Source organism: Ahaetulla prasina, chromosome 2 (genome assembly GCF_028640845.1).
Source record: "Ahaetulla prasina isolate Xishuangbanna chromosome 2, ASM2864084v1, whole genome shotgun sequence".
NCBI lineage: Eukaryota > Metazoa > Chordata > Lepidosauria > Squamata > Colubridae > Ahaetulla > Ahaetulla prasina.
The window spans coordinates 77,067,906-77,086,500 of record NC_080540.1 but is presented as its reverse complement, the minus strand read 5'-3'; the positions used below and the strand labels follow the sequence as shown (position 1 = coordinate 77,086,500).

Genomic DNA, 18,595 nt, shown 5'->3' with positions numbered 1-18,595 from the left:
GTTTTCCGAGGGGCTGAGAGAGATGAAACGCCGGAGAAGACGCCTAGAGAGTACTTGGAGGTCTAGCTGTTCCGAGGCTGATCGGACACTAGTGAGGTCCTTTACTAGGACCTACCTAGTGGCAATGAGGGAGGCGAAGCGTTCTTACGTTTCCACCCTCATTGCATCGGCAGATAACCGCCCGGCCGCCCTGTTTCGGGTGACCCGTTCCCTCCTCCATCAAGAGGGATGGGATGACCCCTTACAGGGACGAGCTGAGGAGTTTAACGGTTATCTATATGATAAAATCGTTCAGCTCCGGGATAGTTTGGACCAAGATTGCAAGGATCCAGCTGAGATGACAGAGACACGTCTTGTTGAGGTTATTTGGGATGAGTTTGATTCTGTGGCTCCCGAGGACATGGACAGGTTGCTGGGGAGGTTACATGCGACTACATGTTTACTGGACCCGTGCCCTTCCTGGTTAGTGCTGGCTGCTTAGGAAGTGACACGAGGCTGGCTCCAGGGAATTATAAATGCTTCTTTGATGGAAGGGGTTTTCCCCGCCGCCTTGAAGGAGGCGGTGGTGAGACCTCTCCTCAAGAAACCTTCCCTGGACCCAGCTATTTTGGGTAATTACCGTCCAGTCTCCAACCTTCGCTTTGTGGCGAAGGTTGTAGAGAGTGTGGTTGCATGGCAGCTCCCCCGGCACCTGGAGGAAACTGTCTATCTAGACCCGTTCCAGTCCGGCTTCCGACCCGGTTATAGCACGGAGACGGCTTTGGTCGCGTTGGTGGATGACCTCTGGAGGGCCAGGGACAGGGGTTGTTCCTCTGCCTTGGTCCTATTAGATCTCTCAGCGGCCTTCGATACCATAGACCATGGTATCCTGCTGCGCCGGTTGGAGGGATTGGGAGTGGGGGCCACCGTTTATCGGTGGTTCTCCTCCTATCTCTCTGACCGGTCGCAGACAGTGTTGACAGGGGGGCAGAGGTCGTCCTCGAGGCGCCTCACTTGTGGGGTGCCTCAGGGGTCGGTTCTCTCGCCTACCCTGTTCTACATCTATATGAAGCCGCTGGGTGAGGTCATCAGTGGTTTCGGGGTGGGGTATCATCTGTACGCTGATGATACTCAGCTGTACTTTTCCACCCGGACCACCCCAACGAAGCGGTCAAGTGCTGTCCCGGTGCCTGGAAGCTGTACGGGTCTGGATGGGGAGAAACAGACCCAAGCTCAATCCCTCCAAGACGGAGTGCCTGTGGATGCCGGCACCCCGGTACAGTCAGCTGCATCCGCGGCTGACTGTTGGGGGCGAGTTAGTGACCCCAAAGGAGGTGGTTCGCAACTTGGGCGCCCTCCTGGATGGACGGCTGTCTTTTGATGAACACCTGGCGGCCGTCGCCAGGAGGGCCTTTTACCAAGTTCGCTTAGTTCGCCAGTTGCGTCCCTTCCTTGACCGGGATGCCTTATGCACGGTCACTCACGCTCTGGTTACGTCTAGGCTGGATTATTGCAATGCTCTCTACATGGGGCTGCCCTTGAGGTGCACCCGGAGGCTGCAGTTAGTCCAGAATGCGGCTGTGCGAGTAGTAACGGGAGCCGCTCGTGGCTCCCACGTGACATCGCTGCTTCGTAGCTTGCACTGGCTTCCTGTGGTCTTTCGGGTGCGCTTCAAGATTTTGGTAACTATCTTTAAAGCGCTCCATGGCTTAGGACCCGGGTACTTACGAGACCGCCTGCTGTTACCCTTTGCCTCCCACCGACCCGTACGCTCTCACAGAGAGGGTCTCCTCAGGGTGCCGTCCGCCAAACAGTGTCGGCTGGCGGCCCCCAGGAGTAGGGCCTTCTCTGTGGGGGCAGTGACGCTCTGGAACGAACTTCCCCCTGGCCTGCGTCAAGTGCCTGATCTTTGGACCTTCCGTCGTGAGCTCAAAACATATTTATTTATTAAAGCGGGACTGGCATAATTAGTGTTGAATTTTAATTGGGTATTCTTAATATTTTTAAAATTTTAAATCTAAATTTTAATAATCAGCCTTTAAAATTTGCTCTTTTTAAATGTTGTTTTAAATTGTATATATTTTGTTTTTATTCTGGCTGTACACCGCCCTGAGTCCTTCGGGAGAAGGGCGGTATAAAAATTTAATAAAATAAAAAATAAATAAATAAATTACTCATTTCAAATAGCCAGCTCATTTCAAGTGGGGGTGATTAGTGTGCCCACATCAGTGAGGTGGAAAGGGCAAACTTTGTTTTTCTCTGGTGACCTCAATCTTGTGGAACAGTTTTCCTCTGAGAGATTCAGAAGGCACCTCCCCTGGCCTTGTTTTAATAGGGCTAGGGTTTTCTATAGCAGTAGCGATAGCACTTAAGACTTATATACCACTTCACAGTGCTTTACAGCCCTTTCTAAATAGTTTACAGAGTCAGCATATTGCTCGCAACAATTTGGGTCCTCATTTTACCCACCTCGGAAGGATGGAAGACTGAGTCAACCTTGAACCTGGTGGGATTTGAACTGCCAAATTGCAGCAGCCAGCAGTCAGCAGAAGTAGCCTGCAGTACTGCTTTCTAACCACTGCAACACTGTGGCTCTATACAAGCTTACAGTATTAATGCTGCAATAATTAGACTGAGTAGCATCCACAATTGCTCTTATTCTTTTTTACTTTTGTTTTTATTCTCTATTGTTATGTTTATTATGATTTTATAGTTGTTTACCTGGGAAATATTTTATGCTGATGTTATGTTTGTTTATATTTACCAACCACAGTATTTAAGCCTACCGTAGCAATACATCTATTTTTTTTTCTCTTCACCCAATCATTACACTCGGAGGCTCCAACTGGTCCAGAATGCGGCTGCGCGGGTAATAGAGAGAGTAACTCGAGGCTCCCATGTAACTCCTCCGCAAGTTGCACTGGCTTCCAGTGGTCTTCCGGGTGCAATTCAAGGTTTTGGTTACTACCTTTAAAGCGCTCCATGGCATAGGACCGGGTTATTTACGGGACTGCCTGCTGCTACCAATAGCCTCCCACCGACCCGTGCGCTCCCATAGGGAGGGTCTCCTCAGGGTGCCGTCAGTCAAACAATGTGGGGGCTCCTGCCCTCTGGAATGAGCTGCCTCCGGGGATATGTCAACTCCATGACCTCCGGACCTTTCGACGCGAGCTAAAGACCTTTTTGTTTCATTGCGCGGGGCTGGCTTAATGTAGTTTTAATGTGGGTTTTATTATAGTTTTAGTCTGTTTCGGCCTAATCGAATTAGTTTTTTAAAATGTTTTTAAATTTTAAATCTAAATTTTAATAATCAGCCTTTAAAATTTGCTCTTTTAAAATGTTGTTTTAAATTGTATATATTTTGTTTTTATTCTGGCTGTACACGCCCTGAGTCCTTCGGGAGAAGGCGGTATAAAATTTAATAAAATAAAAAATAAATAAATAAATTACTCATTTCAAATAGCCAGCTCATTTCAAGTGGGGGTGATTAGTGTGCCCACATCAGTGAGGTGGAAAGGGCAAACTTTGTTTTTCTCTGGTGACCTCAATCTTGTGGAACAGTTTTCCTCTGAGAGATTCAGAAGGCACCTCCCCTGGCCTTGTTTTAATAGGGCTAGGGTTTTCTATAGCAGTAGCGATAGCACTTAAGACTTATATACCACTTCACAGTGCTTTACAGCCCTTTCTAAATAGTTTACAGAGTCAGCATATTGCTCGCAACAATTTGGGTCCTCATTTTACCCACCTCGGAAGGATGGAAGACTGAGTCAACCTTGAACCTGGTGGGATTTGAACTGCCAAATTGCAGCAGCCAGCAGTCAGCAGAAGTAGCCTGCAGTACTGCTTTCTAACCACTGCAACACTGTGGCTCTATACAAGCTTACAGTATTAATGCTGCAATAATTAGACTGAGTAGCATCCACAATTGCTCTTATTCTTTTTTACTTTTGTTTTTATTCTCTATTGTTATGTTTATTATGATTTTATAGTTGTTTACCTGGGAAATATTTTATGCTGATGTTATGTTTGTTTATATTTACCAACCACAGTATTTAAGCCTACCGTAGCAATACATCTATTTTTTTTTCTCTTCACCCAATCATTACACTCGGAGGCTCCAACTGGTCCAGAATGCGGCTGCGCGGGTAATAGAGAGAGTAACTCGAGGCTCCCATGTAACTCCTGCGCAAGTTGCACTGGCTTCCAGTGGTCTTCCGGGTGCAATTCAAGGTTTTGGTTACTACCTTTAAAGCGCTCCATGGCATAGGACCGGGTTATTTACGGGACTGCCTGCTGCTACCAATAGCCTCCCACCGACCCGTGCGCTCCCATAGGGAGGGTCTCCTCAGGGTGCCGTCAGTCAAACAATGTGGGGGCTCCTGCCCTCTGGAATGAGCTGCCTCCGGGGATATGTCAACTCCATGACCTCCGGACCTTTCGACGCGAGCTAAAGACCTTTTTGTTTCATTGCGCGGGGCTGGCTTAATGTAGTTTTAATGTGGGTTTTATTATAGTTTTAGTCTGTTTCGGCCTAATCGAATTAGTTTTTTAAAATGTTTTTAAATTTTTGTGAAATCTGTTTTTTATTTGGCTGTAAACCGCCCTGAGTCCTTCGGGAGAAGGGCAGTATATATATATATAAATAAATAAATAAATAAATAAATAAATAAATAAATAAATAAATAAATAAATAAATACATACACATCTCCTACAGAAATTGCAGAGGTAAAGAAAAGTCTCCTGTGTTTCCACTTCTTCACTTACTGGGAATGATGGATACAGTATTGGGGAAGGAGGGAATTCCTACAATTCAGATTTTCAAACGAGAGGCCTTTCTAATCACATTGGATTACAACTTCTATCATCTTCACCTTGCAGAGTTTGAGTTCTATAAATTGAACCCTTTCCCTGGAGCATGCTCCCAATCAATTAAGTAAGCTGAACTGGGTTCTACTTTGGACCTATTAAAATACTGGAGTCCTTCTTTTCGTGCCCACTCTAAAACATTTCAGGGGATGTTAAATTAATCCTCACTTTCACCTTTTCAATCAACAGGTTTTTCACTGTCAATTTCCATACTCGGCTGTATACACGTAATAAAATTAAATTTAGATATTGAAAAACAGGATGAATTTTGAAGGAATCATGACAACTGTCCTGCTTCTAATGCCCACTAGGTGTTAGTTACATTAATAAGACTTATATAAAATAAGCTGGAAAAGTGAGGTTTTTTTTCTCTCTCTCTTTCTTCCTTCCTTCCTTCCGTCCTCCCTCCCTCCCTCCCTTTCTTCCTCAGAAGTGACTGGGGACTGTTGCTATTTGTAATCAGTAACATTTGGATACTTACAAGTTTTCTATTACTCATGCTAAGTATGTATCCTCTCCAAAAAAATGCAAAAGAGACATAACCCTCTCCTTTATTTCTTTGTATGAAGAGGGAGAAAGAATGTGAATGTGAAGAGTAAAAAATAGTTATGTGACTTTGAGTCTAGGCCAGGGGTGTCCAAACTTGGTCCCTTTAAGACTTGTGGACTTCAACTCCCAGAGTCCCTCAGCCAGCAAAGCTGGCTGAGGAACTCTGGGAGTTGAAGTCCACAAGTCTTAAAGGGACCAAGTTTGGACACCCCTGGTCTAGGCCATTTAATTTGAACTTCCATTAACAGGTTAACATTTCACATACAGACTTTGATGGGGTATCTCAAATATCCAACGTATTAACAGAATGCATTCTTTTTCTTGTAGAAACAGGCTCTATAAAGTTTCAAAGGAAGTTCTGTCCACTTTTCCTTCTGGCACTTCAAGGTCAGTGCAAGCAATAAAACCAGTACCGGTATGTTAGACGCCCCATTAAAGGGGCAGTGGCTCAGCACAGGAGCAGACAGGCAGGAAGATCAACTGTCTAAATAGCTGGCATCAAATGAGGCGGATAAAACCTGAGTTAGCTGCTCCTGTCTGTCCCCATGACTGAATCGAAGCAAGTCAGACAGCTGGGTCTTCAATTATTTGGTATTTCTATAGGAATATATCCTATATTCAAGGATCTGATTATATTGGTGTTGTTATTGACTCCCAAAGAAATCTTCACGGAGAAAGATTATCATTGTATAGGCAGTAGAACAAGATTGGCAATTTATGACTTTATCCATATTTTCTTCAGGAAAAAAAAATCAAATGTCCACATGGGGCATTCAGAAGAGTATTTAGCTTAGCCACTGCAGAGTCATTTTCTTTGTTGTAAAATAGACCCATCAGAGCAGGGGTCTCCAACCTTGGTCCCTTTGAGAGTCCCTTAGCTTTGCTGGCTGAGGGACTCTGGGACTTGAAGTGCACAAATCTTAAAGGGACCAAGGTTGGAGACCTCTGCACCAGAGGCAAAGGATGAACTTTCAGAACAAGACAAATAATGGCAGGGAATGAGGAGAGGAAGGTGTTCACAAGTTGTTGTTGGATTATGGCTGATCACACACTCAGCCAGAGGTTTTTGTTTTTTTTTATTTGCATTTATATCCCGCCCTTCTCCAAAGACTTAGGGTGGCTTACACTATGTCAACCAATAGTCTTCATCCTTTTGTATATTATATACAAAGTCAACTTATTGCCCCCAACAATCTGGGTCCTCATTTTACCTACCTTATAAAGGATGGAAGGCTGAGTAAACCTTGGGCCTGGTGGGACTAGAACCTGCAGTAATTGCAGGCAGTTGTGTTAATAACAGACTGTCTTACCAGTCTGAGCCACAGAGGCCCTTTATTTAGATTGGATTTGGCATTTTTATCTGCCTATCAAACCCCTCCCAAGGATAGGGAGCTGTTGATGTTAGATGGTGTCAAAGGTATCATCACAGGATGTAAGCTATCCCAAGTAAATCTGCATTTTGCAATAATTGACGGTGATTTTGTCAATATTGATGCTGTTCAAGCCATGCTCCAGATGTTTTGGAATTGCACCCAAGATGCCTATTACTACTGACACTATGTTTGCTTTCTTTTGTCACATTCTATTTCTGTTTGCAGGTCTTTGTATTTTGTGATTTTTCTCCTGTTCTTTCTCTTCTCTGCTGATGCCATATCCGCTTTCCTGACTTTTTTGCCTGTCTTATTGACATTTGCCAAGTCTGGGATTTGCCAGGTGCTGTCTGTTTGAATTCTAAAGGCCCAGAGCACTTTAGCTTCTTCATTTTGTATTACTTTTTCTATTTTATGGTCCCACCAGTTCCATTCTGGCTTCCAGGCAAATAGTATTTCTTGCAGATGTTCCAATGGACCGTTGTTGCTACTTTGTCATACCCTCATTTGTAGGCAGTCTGTGTGATCTTCTTGCAGCAGCTAACCAGGTAGTTCCCTGTTTCTTCAGCTTCTTCAGACTTAACATAACATAATAACAGAGTTGGAAGGGACCTTGGAGTTCTTCCTGTCCAACCCCCTGCCCAGGCAGGAAACCCTACACCATTTCAGACAAATGGCTATCCAACATTTTCTTAAAAATTTCCAGTGTTGGAGCATTCACAACTTCTGCAGGCAAGTTGTTCCACTGATTAATTGTTCTAACTGTCAGGAAATTTCTCCTTAGTTCTAAGTTGCTTCTTTCCTTGATTAGTTTCCACCCATTGCTTCTTGTTCTACCCTCAGGTGCTTTGGAGAACAGCCTGACTCCCTCTTCTTTGTGGCAGCCTCTGAGATATTGGAACACTGCTATCATGTCTCCCCTAGTCCTTCTTTTCATTAAACTAGGCATACCCAGTTCCTGCAACTGTTCTTCATATGTTTTAGTCTCCAGTCCCTAATCATCTTTGTTGCTCTTCTCAGCACTCTTTCTAGAGTCTCAACATTTTTTTTAAATCGTGGCGACCAAAACTGAGTGCAGTATTCCAAGTGTGGCCTTACCAAGGCATTATAAAGTGGTACTAGCACTTCACGTGATCTTGATTCTATCCCTCTGTTCATGCAGCCCAGAACTGTGTTGGCTTTTTTGGCAGCTGCTGCACACTGCTGGCTCATATCTAAATGGTTGTCCACTAGGACTCCAAGATCCCTCTCATAGTTACTACTATTGAGCAAGGTACCACATATACAGTACCTGTGCATTTTGGTTTTTTTGCCTAAATGTAGAACCTTACTTTTTTCACTGTTGAATTTCATTTTGTTAGATAGCGCCCAATGTTCAAGTCTGTCAAGATCCTTCTGTATCTTGAGCCTATCTTCTGGAATGTTAGCTATTCCTGCCAGTTTGGTGTCATCTGCAAATTTGATGAGTTCCTCATCTATCCCCTCGTCCAAGTCATTGATGAAGGTGTTGAAGAGTACTGGGCCTAAGACAGAGCCTTAGGGTACTCCACTGCATACTTCCCTCCATGTGGATGTAGTTCCGTTGAGGACTACACATTGAGTGCAGTTGGTCAGCCAGTTATGAATCCATCTGGTGGTGATGCTATCTAACCCACATTTTTCTACTTTATCTAGTAGTAGGTTATGGTCTACTTTATGCTTTACTGAAATCCAAGTAAATTATACTGACAGCATTCTTCTGGTCCACTAATTTTGTCATTTTGTCAAAGAATGCAATGAGATTAGTCTGGCATGATCTGTTTTTGAGAAACCCATGTTGGCTTTTGGTTATTACTTTGTTTGCTTCTAGGTGTTCAATGATTCGTTGCTTGATTATCTTTTCCAGAATCTTCCCTGGTATTGAGGTCAGGCTGATAGTCTGTAGTTTCCTGGATCTGTTTTTTTTTACTTTTTTGAAGATGGGAACTACATCAGCTCTTTTCCAGTCCTCTGGCAGCTCCCCTGTGCTCCAGGATCTTTGAAAGATATAGTTCAGTGGTTCTGAGATCTCTTCTGCCAGTTCCCTCAGAACCCTGGGGTGTAATCCATCCGGTCCTGATGATTTGAACTCGTCTAGGGTAGACAGATGTTCACTTATCATTTTCCCCCTATTTTAACTTGTGTTCCTAATCTGTTTTTTGTGGTACTGTTTTTGATAGGTTGGATTGTTTTTTCCTTTTGTGTAAAGACAGATGCAAAAATAGTTAAGTAGATCTGCTTTCTCCCTGTTGCTTGTCACCTTCTTGCCACTTTCCCTCAGCAATGGGGCAATTGTTTCCTTGACTTTTTTCTTGTTTTTAACATATTGGAAGAAGCTTTTTTTGTTATTTTTTACTTTTGTCGCTAGCTTTTTTCGTTGTGAGCCTTAGCTTTCCTCACTTCATCTTTACGGGCTCAGGCTATTTGCTGATATTCTGCCTTAGTTATTTGCCCCTCTTTCCACTTTTTATACTTGTCCTTTTTGTCTTTCAATTGTCAGATAGTTCTTTATGCAGAGACAGGATTTGCTGCCTATTGCTGTCTTCTCAATTCTGGCGTTGTATGCATTTGTTCTTAAGACCTGATTTTGTGCAGCCAGAATTAGCTCCTCTGTCTCTTTCTTTAACTTTCCTGGTCTTCACCATTGCCAGGTCTCATTATATGCTTTGCCTGAATTTTTATATATATATTGCAGGGGTAAAATCTAAAAATTTTCCCTACCGGTTCTGTGGGCCTGGCTTAATTGGTGGGCGTGGCTTAGTGGTCAGATGACTGGGTGGGCATGGCCAATAACAATAAATAATAAAAATAATAAACAAAGTATAAAAAACAATAAGAGGTACCAAAAACCAACTTTCACACTTTACACACACACAACACAACACAACTGACTCACACACAATGTAAAAGCAGCTGCACTTCACACTTCACACAGCCACAAAAAGCTCAAAAACCAACTTCCACACTTTACACACACACAGTTCACACACACACACGCACACACAATGCCACATACAGCTTTCTGAGATTTTGTGTGTTTGTGTAGTTAGAGTGAAACACTACAGAAACACACCAAATCTCAGAAAGCTGCACAAATATTTTATTTTATTATTATTTTTTATTTTTTTTAATTTAATTTAATTTAATTTAATTTTATTATGGACTTCAAATCCGAGAGTTCCTCAGCCAGCAAAGCCAGCCAGTTGATCACTGAAGAAATAGATTAGCTAAGCAATTGATTCTGTCTGGCTGAAACTGAAACTGCTTTCGGGCTGTGGCCATGCGTTCATCAGTAATCAGGTAAGTGCCTTAGAATCTCTACTCTTACTTGTAGAAAACATGTTTTCTACAAGTAAGAGTACAAATAAGGTTCTGCTGATGAGGAACTCAGGTGATATCGCCAGAGGAGACTTTAATTTTTTTTTTTAAGTTTAAAGTCTCTGCCGATCTCAGCTAAGGGGCGGGATCCTCAAAGGCTTTTTTTTTACTTTTAAAGGCATGTTTTGGCTGAAGCAAAACCGGCTTTTAAAAGTAAAAAAAAAACCTCTGCTGATGGTGTGGCTCAGCAGAGGCAGGGGGGCGGGGCCAGGGATTTTTGCTATCGGTCCTCCGAACCACCAGCCGCCATCGCTACCGGATCGCGCGAGCCGGTCCGATCTGGGAGCATTTCACCCCTGATATATTGGCCATATAATATTTTGCTTTTTTTTTTTCCTTTGGCACATCTCTTTCTATCCTTCATTTGATCTTTATTATTATTATTTTAACTTTGTATACCCTTTCATTTGGATAAAATTTTCTAGGAGAAAACAAAAAAATCTATAGATTTTACTGATTTCCTTTCTCTAGCCCCCAGGCAGAACTGAATTTATGAGCTTAATCATGTTTGTTGAATCTGAAATGTAACTAAATGTGATTGTTATAGTAGAGGAGTAAAACCAGGGGTGAATTGCTATCGGTTTGCTCTGGTTCGGGCCAACTGGTAGTGATAAAAACTACCAGTTCGGATGAACCGGTAGTAAAAAAAAGCTACCGGTTCCTCCGAACTGGTATTTCTGACGATCAGCTGTGTTGTGGGGTTTAGCTTTGCTAAGAAAGCAGGAAATCCTGCTTTCTCGCAAAGCTAAATCGCACGGCACAGCTGATCCTCCCCTCGATGTTCTACTTACCTTCCGAAACTTCCTTTTGGCCCATATTGCACATGTGCACGTGCTTGGTATTCAGCATGCATGTGCGGCCAGCAAACCGGTAGCAAACCGGTTCAAATTTCACCACTGAGTAAAACCAATCCTGATTCATTATGTCCCTTGTGGAGACTTCCCCAATCAGCTCTGTTAAACCACAGGTGAAATCCAGAACTTTTCTAAAAAAAAATTCAGGAGATCAGATAATTAAGAACTTTAACTGTCTATTTTGACTTAGAGGCTATGTGGAAGAGATTCCTTTTTACTGACAGAAAGTTAATAAATGCAGCAATGTGAGGTCTTTTTCTGTCTAATAAGCTGATTTAGCATTTTCTAGTAAATATATAAATAGTATTTTTACATATTTAGTGAAGAAAGAATGCATTTGTGTGTCTATATAAAGTGCTTGACTTTCTGTTGCATTCTATCTATTATTCATTATTTAGATTCTTGATTTCAAAAGCTCATATATCTGAAACACAGTACTTGAGCTGGCAACAATTTGAAGATCCATTATACAATTTCTAGCCTCTGAGAATGGAATTAGTAGCACGGCAATGGCATTACCAGAGAGGATACAGCTGCAACTACACTGTGATTTGGATGTGGATTGTGGAAGGAGAAAGGATTAGATGCTGATATTTTGGTATTCTGGAGGAATCCTAGTAGGTCTTCGTTTTAGGACCCCTTTAAGAAATAGACCACCTAGATATACTACTCTGCAATCTGATTGTGAACCTGAAGAGACATATAAGTGGCTCTAGTAATATCAGATGCCCACCTAGGGACATAATACAGTCAAGGGCAAGTTCAGATGAAGGCTAAATACTCACCGTCTTGTTGGGTCCATTATACCTCTCAAAAACATCTTGCACTCGGTCTTCTCCTCCATCAGTAAACATCATGATCATCTTATTGCAGTTGGCTCTTGTAATGTTGGACTATAAATAAGAAGCAGACATTTTAGCCAGTATAGGAGACAGAGCCAAGAACATTGTTTTTTTTTTTCTGGGAGAGATACAATGTAATATAAAGTACATAACTGTATTTGTAAGAGTACTTGATTAAAATAAATTGTTAGTGGGAAATTGGCATTTAACACATACAGTATGGCTTCTTCAAGCAATTTTTTCTGTAACTGAATATGGTTTAGTGTATGCTTCTTCCTAATAAAGTTTTTTGCATATTTTTCTTAAATATGCATATTCCCATATACACTTTTGAGTTATAAACATCATTACATTTTTTTTTAAAATGCAGGTTTCAGTGTAGAATTTGCACATTTGTATAAATTTCAGACCCCATAACTTTTTACTTGAGACTTTGGACTAATACATTTCCTACCTAAGGAGAAGAACAAACATGCGCAAACAGGTTGCTGACTTCAGAAATACAGACATACATGCATTAGCACATATATTTTTCCTATCCACTATTCAAGTCAATTGAGGTGTATTTTTCAGACTTCTGGATAAGCCAGTGAAAGGAAATGTATGGTTGTAATCTTAGGGGAAGCAGTAAAAGGACATGTATATTTATTTATATGTGTACTTATGTGTCCCTAGGAGGGCACTTCCTTATAGAGGTCAACAATAGGATATTTGTAAAGGGAAAGAGCAGAAGACAATAAATGTCAAGGCTATCAGTTCTACTTCTTTCCCATCCTAGTTGCTGTCCTCTAAGACACTGGCGGAGAGACATCTGTTTTCTTTAGCTATTCTCCAGGGGTGAAGGTGGTACAGATGAGCAAGGGAGAGGGACTTGCTGTCAGGACAGAAATTATGTTGTGGCTATTACCGCTCAGCATTTAATAGAGCTATTCATCTTTATTTTGTCCAACGTCACTATAACCCTTCTGATCCAAGTCTTCTCAGATGAGTCCTGCTAACTTTATAATGAAATGGAAGAGGCAGCTGTTTCCAATGAAATTTAAGTACCAGCTGCTGGAGTTTTCATTTATCTAAGGAAAAGCACCCAGCACTGAAACTTTATCCTTGGTTTCAGCCCCTCACATGATCGGGAAAAAGAATAATGAAGGCTCCAGCTCTGTTTATCATGTAGCCTCTTAATAATCAAATGTTTCAGGTAGCAATTGCAGTGAAGGCAGTTCCAAAGATGCCAGGCTGTTGGATGGGCAAATATCCTTCAGTTCTAGCATATCAGAAGACAGAGCTAATTTAAGGCAATGGGATACAGAGCTCCATTTTAAAAATTTATTGGAAGGAATAAATGTGCCTTGGTTGCACGCAGGAGATACAATTCAGACGTCTTTTTGGCTAATGAACTACTCTTGCTGGTGGCATGATCGAAACAGCAGTGTTTAAGCAATGGCTGCTTGCATTGTTGCTTGTAGTACAGGTAGTTCTCAATTTACAATTATAATTGATCTTAGAATTACAGTCATAAGTCATGGTAGTCATTAAGCACATTATCATGTGACCACACCAGATTTTATGACCTTTTTTTAACCGCAATTGTTAAGGGAATGTGTTGGTTGTGAAATGAATCTGTTATGCTATTTTTTTTTTGTTTGTTTACATTTATATCCCGCCCTTCTCCGAAGACTCAGGGCGGCTTACAGTGTGTAAGGCAATAGTCTCATTCTATTTGTATATTTACAAAGTCAACTTATTGCCCCCCCAACAATCTGGGTCCTCATTTTACCTACCTTATAAAGGATGGAAGGCTGAGTCAACCTTGGACCTGGTGGGGCTTGAACCTGCAGTAATTGCAGGCAGCTGGTTTTAATAACAGGCTTCTTATAGCCTTGAGCCACCACGGCCTATATGACCATTTTTGTCAGAAACTAGAAGTAAATGTGGAAGCTGGCAAAAAATACTGAAAATTGTGTCACGTGACTGTGGAATGCTGCAAATAGCTGTAAATGTGAGCCAGTTGCCAGCACCCAAAAATGACCATGGGCCATCAGAATTCCAGAATTGGGTCACCGGTACCTTTTTTTGAGGGGAGGGGAGGAAGGTTCTTAACTTCAATGGTTGTTAATTGAGGCCTACTTGCATTATGGTCAGAATAACCCTTCTCAATCAATAAACAGGTTTAGTGACTCATTATCTGGGTCAGTCATTATCTTGGTCCAACTTGCCTCACAGGGTTGCTAGGTGTAAAAAAAAAAAAAAAACCCACCTCCCTCATATGGTAGGTAGGTGTGAAAAAGAATCTTGTATTTGATCCTGAGAGATGATCTACATATGGGACAACCAGAGGAATACAAATATATTTTGCTTACAATGTACTATGCTTACAAATGGCATTTTTTTAATTGCATGCAGAATATTTCAAATACAATAAGCTGTCTTTTTCTCTGAAAAGATGCCTATGATGCAGACATCCTGGAACTTGGCAGTTAAAAGGGGAAATCATTGTGGCTTTAAGTGACAGGTTCCACAAGCCTTCACAGTCTTTTAATATTTTTTTTAATCAAAGACTGTTGTGCTGGGCTAATGTTTATCTGTATGCTAAGTTAACAGCAGAACAGCAGAATATAGCAAAGGGAGACAATGTTTGTGGAATGTTGTGCTAGGCTGGGTTCTCGTGGTAATGAAAGCTGTAGTAAATCTCAAGAGCAAAGCTGCAGTTGGCAGACTAGAAGGTTGCATCTACCTAGGGAGACAAAACAAAGGAAGTGAATTGTGGCTGCCATCAAATATTTGACTGTGTGGAGAGAATGGGCCACAGTGTTATAACTTGCTGCAGTTCCCAAGGCTGAAGGAAGAAATCATGGCAAATTTAAGATTTAAAAAAAAATGACAAGAAGCAAATGTCATAAGAGGCATGTGTAAGTAAAAATTTAGTGCCCTGTCCAGAGTTCTGAAAAGTTTCTAGATGAAATGGACAACCTTATAATTACAAGTAAACACAATGGATTTCTTTCTTTCCTTGTGGCCTCGGAGTATTATTCCATTTCTATTCTCTCGTTCCAAAGCTGCATGCATGATTTCTTTCCTTATTTCGTTACAGCAACAAACCAATTCCACCAGTGAGGTTTTTTTGGCTGAGTAAGACTTGGGAGTTCAATTTTCTCAGATTGTTGTCCAATATATATTTATTTAGTGCCTCATCAAGGAAAACTGAACCAACAGAGAAGCTTCTTAGGATAATCCCTTCTACTTTCTAACACAGTAATGATATTATGAGAATCTGAGACACAAACATGAAATTCCAGAAATCCTTCTGCTGCTTAGACTTGTCAAGGTCAAGCTAAAATTACAAATATAGAGATTTTTCATTGCTTCCCCCGCCCCCTGATAGCAGTTGCTGGAGATAAATTGGAAGGATCCTGCACTTTGGTGCTTTCAGCAAATAGAGTGTTAAAAATTCTTCATATGACTTTTTATCAGATTTGGCCCTTACTTCTCCAGCTCCGTATTTCTTTGCCTCCATCTTATTTGAAATGCTTAGCCTTCCATGGTCCGCCCTCCCAAATTTAAATCCTGGACTTACATTTTGCAACTGCTCAAAGGCATATTCAAAGCCAGCCTTATAATCAGTGGTTCCTTGGGCCTCCATTCCTTCTACGTCCTCTTTGAAAACCTTCTTGTTGCGGATATTAGCTTGGACTAAATGTTTGAAGCAGGACACAGGCTGCGCCTTTTGGTTAAACTGAAAGACAGAAAATTATAAGCCATGAAATTAGTTAAGGACACCGTGCAAAAGCTGGGAATCTGATCAGCTTCCACCAACTGGGTTTAGTGAATAACAGAGCCGTAAATGTTTTGAGTAATATGAGCTATGATAAGATACTCAAGTCAGCTGAGACAATCAATTGGGGAGTCAAGGAAGGTCAGAAGAAAATTACTACTACTTTCAGAGACCCACTTTCCTTTAAAATATGATTATATCCTAGTTCAAAATATTGGAACCCTTCTAGCTGAAATAATTTCTGCAGCTGCGCTGATCAAGATTCAGCTATAGAGGATGTGTGTATGTAAGAGCAAGAGAAGAAACAGCAAAGGGGTAGCATGTTTCCCCACTACACTTGGAAATGATGATCAATTGCAATATACCAGTCTCAATTGGTAGTGAGTGTATCTTTGAGAGAGATCAAACAGCAGTCAAGATCTATTTTTTTTCCACGAGTGGTCATATAAATACTAAGATTTTAGCCGGCTGTAACCTAGGGATGATGGGAATTGTAGTTCTTTTGTAAGGGGAAGGAACACCAATGACCTCAAACTGATATTTCCAATTACCACTGCAGCCTGCAATTCACAGGGCTCTCTAGGAGAAAGTATGCCAATTAAAATGCATAACAAGCGCACAGCAGATATGCCCACTGGGGAAGATATTTTATGGTCCTCCCACCCTCTTGTGAAAGGAAGATTGCAGATTATAATTCCAATCACACAAGGAAAGACAGTTTGGATAAGGTTGTGTTAAAGAAGTACAGAAAGGTCTGACTGAAATAAACATGGTTTCCCATCCTCTGCTGGGGGTTACAGCCCTCTTACTGATGGGACCACATTATATTCAGGTTTCTGTAGGAATAGACTGACATTAAGGAATAACACAAACTGTCCTTTCTGTTAAGAGTGATTGATATTTGAATGAATTTGTGGACAGCGTAACTGGGATTGGCCAAACATGTTTTTTTGCAGGACATTTTAATGCCTTATCACAAGGTCACAGGCTCAGTGAAGTGGGTGCTCTATGATAAATGGTTGCTGGGATAGATGAGGCTTCTCCTGCATAGAGTTTGGCCAGCAGGTGAACTGAAAAAAAACACTCATTTTCGCTTATGGCTTAGTTTGCTGGAAATACAGAACATTAATTTAGAAGTCAGTGATCCAGCAAAAGTAACGAGGCTAGACTTGTTAATTAGGCCAGCCATGTTTCTGCCAGTCAACAGGCACATGGTAGGGTTACAGAGAATGATGAAGTTTTTACTTTCTTTCATGGTGTGCCTTAATTTATTAAAAGAACAAATTTACAGGACTTTATTGAGGGGGAGAAGAACAAGATTAATCTGAGTCAAATTAAACATTAATTTGGGAAGTTACCCTAAAATACGTAGTATAAAACTGAAAAGTACTTAGAAGGTGATTCCTCAAGCTTTCTCCCTGTCTTTTACTCTCAGGATCAGGTTTTGGAGTAAAAACAGTACATTTGCTATTTTTTCCTGATGTGGCTAGGATTATGACCGTTGGGGATTCAGTAATAAACCAGTGACTCATGGCAGATGGAAAAATTGGCATGCCAACTAATTACAGTTCAGGCTTGCCTCTTGGATGCTTTTATAGAATAGAATAGCATTCTTTATTGGCCAAGTGTGATTGGACACACAAGGAATTTGTCTCCAGTGCATAAGCTCTCTGTGTACATACAAACAATAAGTGATAAATCATGATCATAGTCATTGTAAAAATACATTCATATAAGATACAACTTAGTGATAGTCATAGGATACTAAATAAGCATTAGTTATATTAGTTCAACGGAATACTAGTTCAACAGAAATCTGGATCTGAACTGATTTTAAAATCATAGCACCACTGACAATTTTCAACCTAGTGCTTTCCAGTTAGGTGGGGATGTCATAAATTTGCTCTTCTCAAGCCAAGGTCTATCCATTTCTTGCTGAAATGTCAGGGTTTAAGATTATCTGTCTAATTTTATTCCATATTTACTGTTTTTATAAATAACTTAAGTGGCAAATACACTTAGTGCTACTCTTTTGCTCTCCTATTTTTCCTACAACAGCAACCCTGCAAAATGAATTTTGCTGAGAGACAGCAACTAGGCCAAAGTCACCCAGCCAGCTTTCATGCCTGAAGCAGAACTATAACTCACAGTCTCCAGGCCTCTAGACTGGTGCTCTAACCAGGCACCATTTAATAATTTAAATTTAAAATTAAGTTAAAATCTTAGCCTGTCCTCTGAACTTAATAAATGTATAAATTTTTGCAATTAGAACGGAAACTGAAGTGTAGAAACATACAGTTCCTTTTGTCCTAAAAGTCGACCTATCAGAAAATACTATATAGGGAATTTTAAGAACTCTGATTCATCTACCAGTATATATATAGGATTTCTAGTGAACATAGTTAATGGCAAAGACTTCTTGAAATTATAGTCCAAAATATCTGTTCAATTCTCAGTTACCTATTTGATTTATAGGCAATGCATAATGCTGTCAATAAATATGTCACCTGCTGTCAGGAAGGTACATATTATACTCCTAAATTGTTTAGAGGTTTTACTTTGTAACAAGGAGTGTTGTTATGGAAACTATTTAAAGAGGAGTAAACTTGATTCAAAGCAATCCACTAGGCCCAGTAGATATAAATAGTAAAATTTCACTGATATTTTAGATATTTTTTTTTGTTTGGGCACATGAAAGATTGTTCCTACAGTGCCAGGAACACACCGCCAGCTTCACTTCACTTCACATGTATGCATACCACTCATAGGATCTGTCCCTTTAAGGCTTCAGAGGCAGAAAAATGTTAAAGGGCGGAACAATAAATAAGTGCATATATAGGACGAGTATTATACAAACCATGCTCCTATTTGTTTTCTGATATTCATCAGGCATGAGGCTACAGAACCCTTCTTAGAAAGTGGGATTTTCATCACTGAAGATACCCCTCCTCAGCTGTTCTGGCCACTGG

General features: G+C 41.0%; 1 protein-coding gene across 3 annotated transcripts in view; it reads right to left on the bottom strand.

Annotated features, from left to right (window-relative positions):
• CACNA2D2 (calcium voltage-gated channel auxiliary subunit alpha2delta 2) overlaps window positions 1-18,595 on the bottom strand; it is a 663,083-nt gene that overhangs the window by 98,341 nt on the left and 546,147 nt on the right. For all 3 annotated transcript variants that reach the window (XM_058167293.1, XM_058167292.1, XM_058167291.1), the window contains exons 10-11: window positions 15,429-15,587; window positions 11,801-11,908 (exon numbers count right to left, since the gene is read on the bottom strand). In XM_058167293.1, the coding sequence (XP_058023276.1) occupies window positions 11,801-11,908; window positions 15,429-15,587 (267 nt within the window). The remainder of the gene's footprint in view (window positions 1-11,800; window positions 11,909-15,428; window positions 15,588-18,595) is intronic.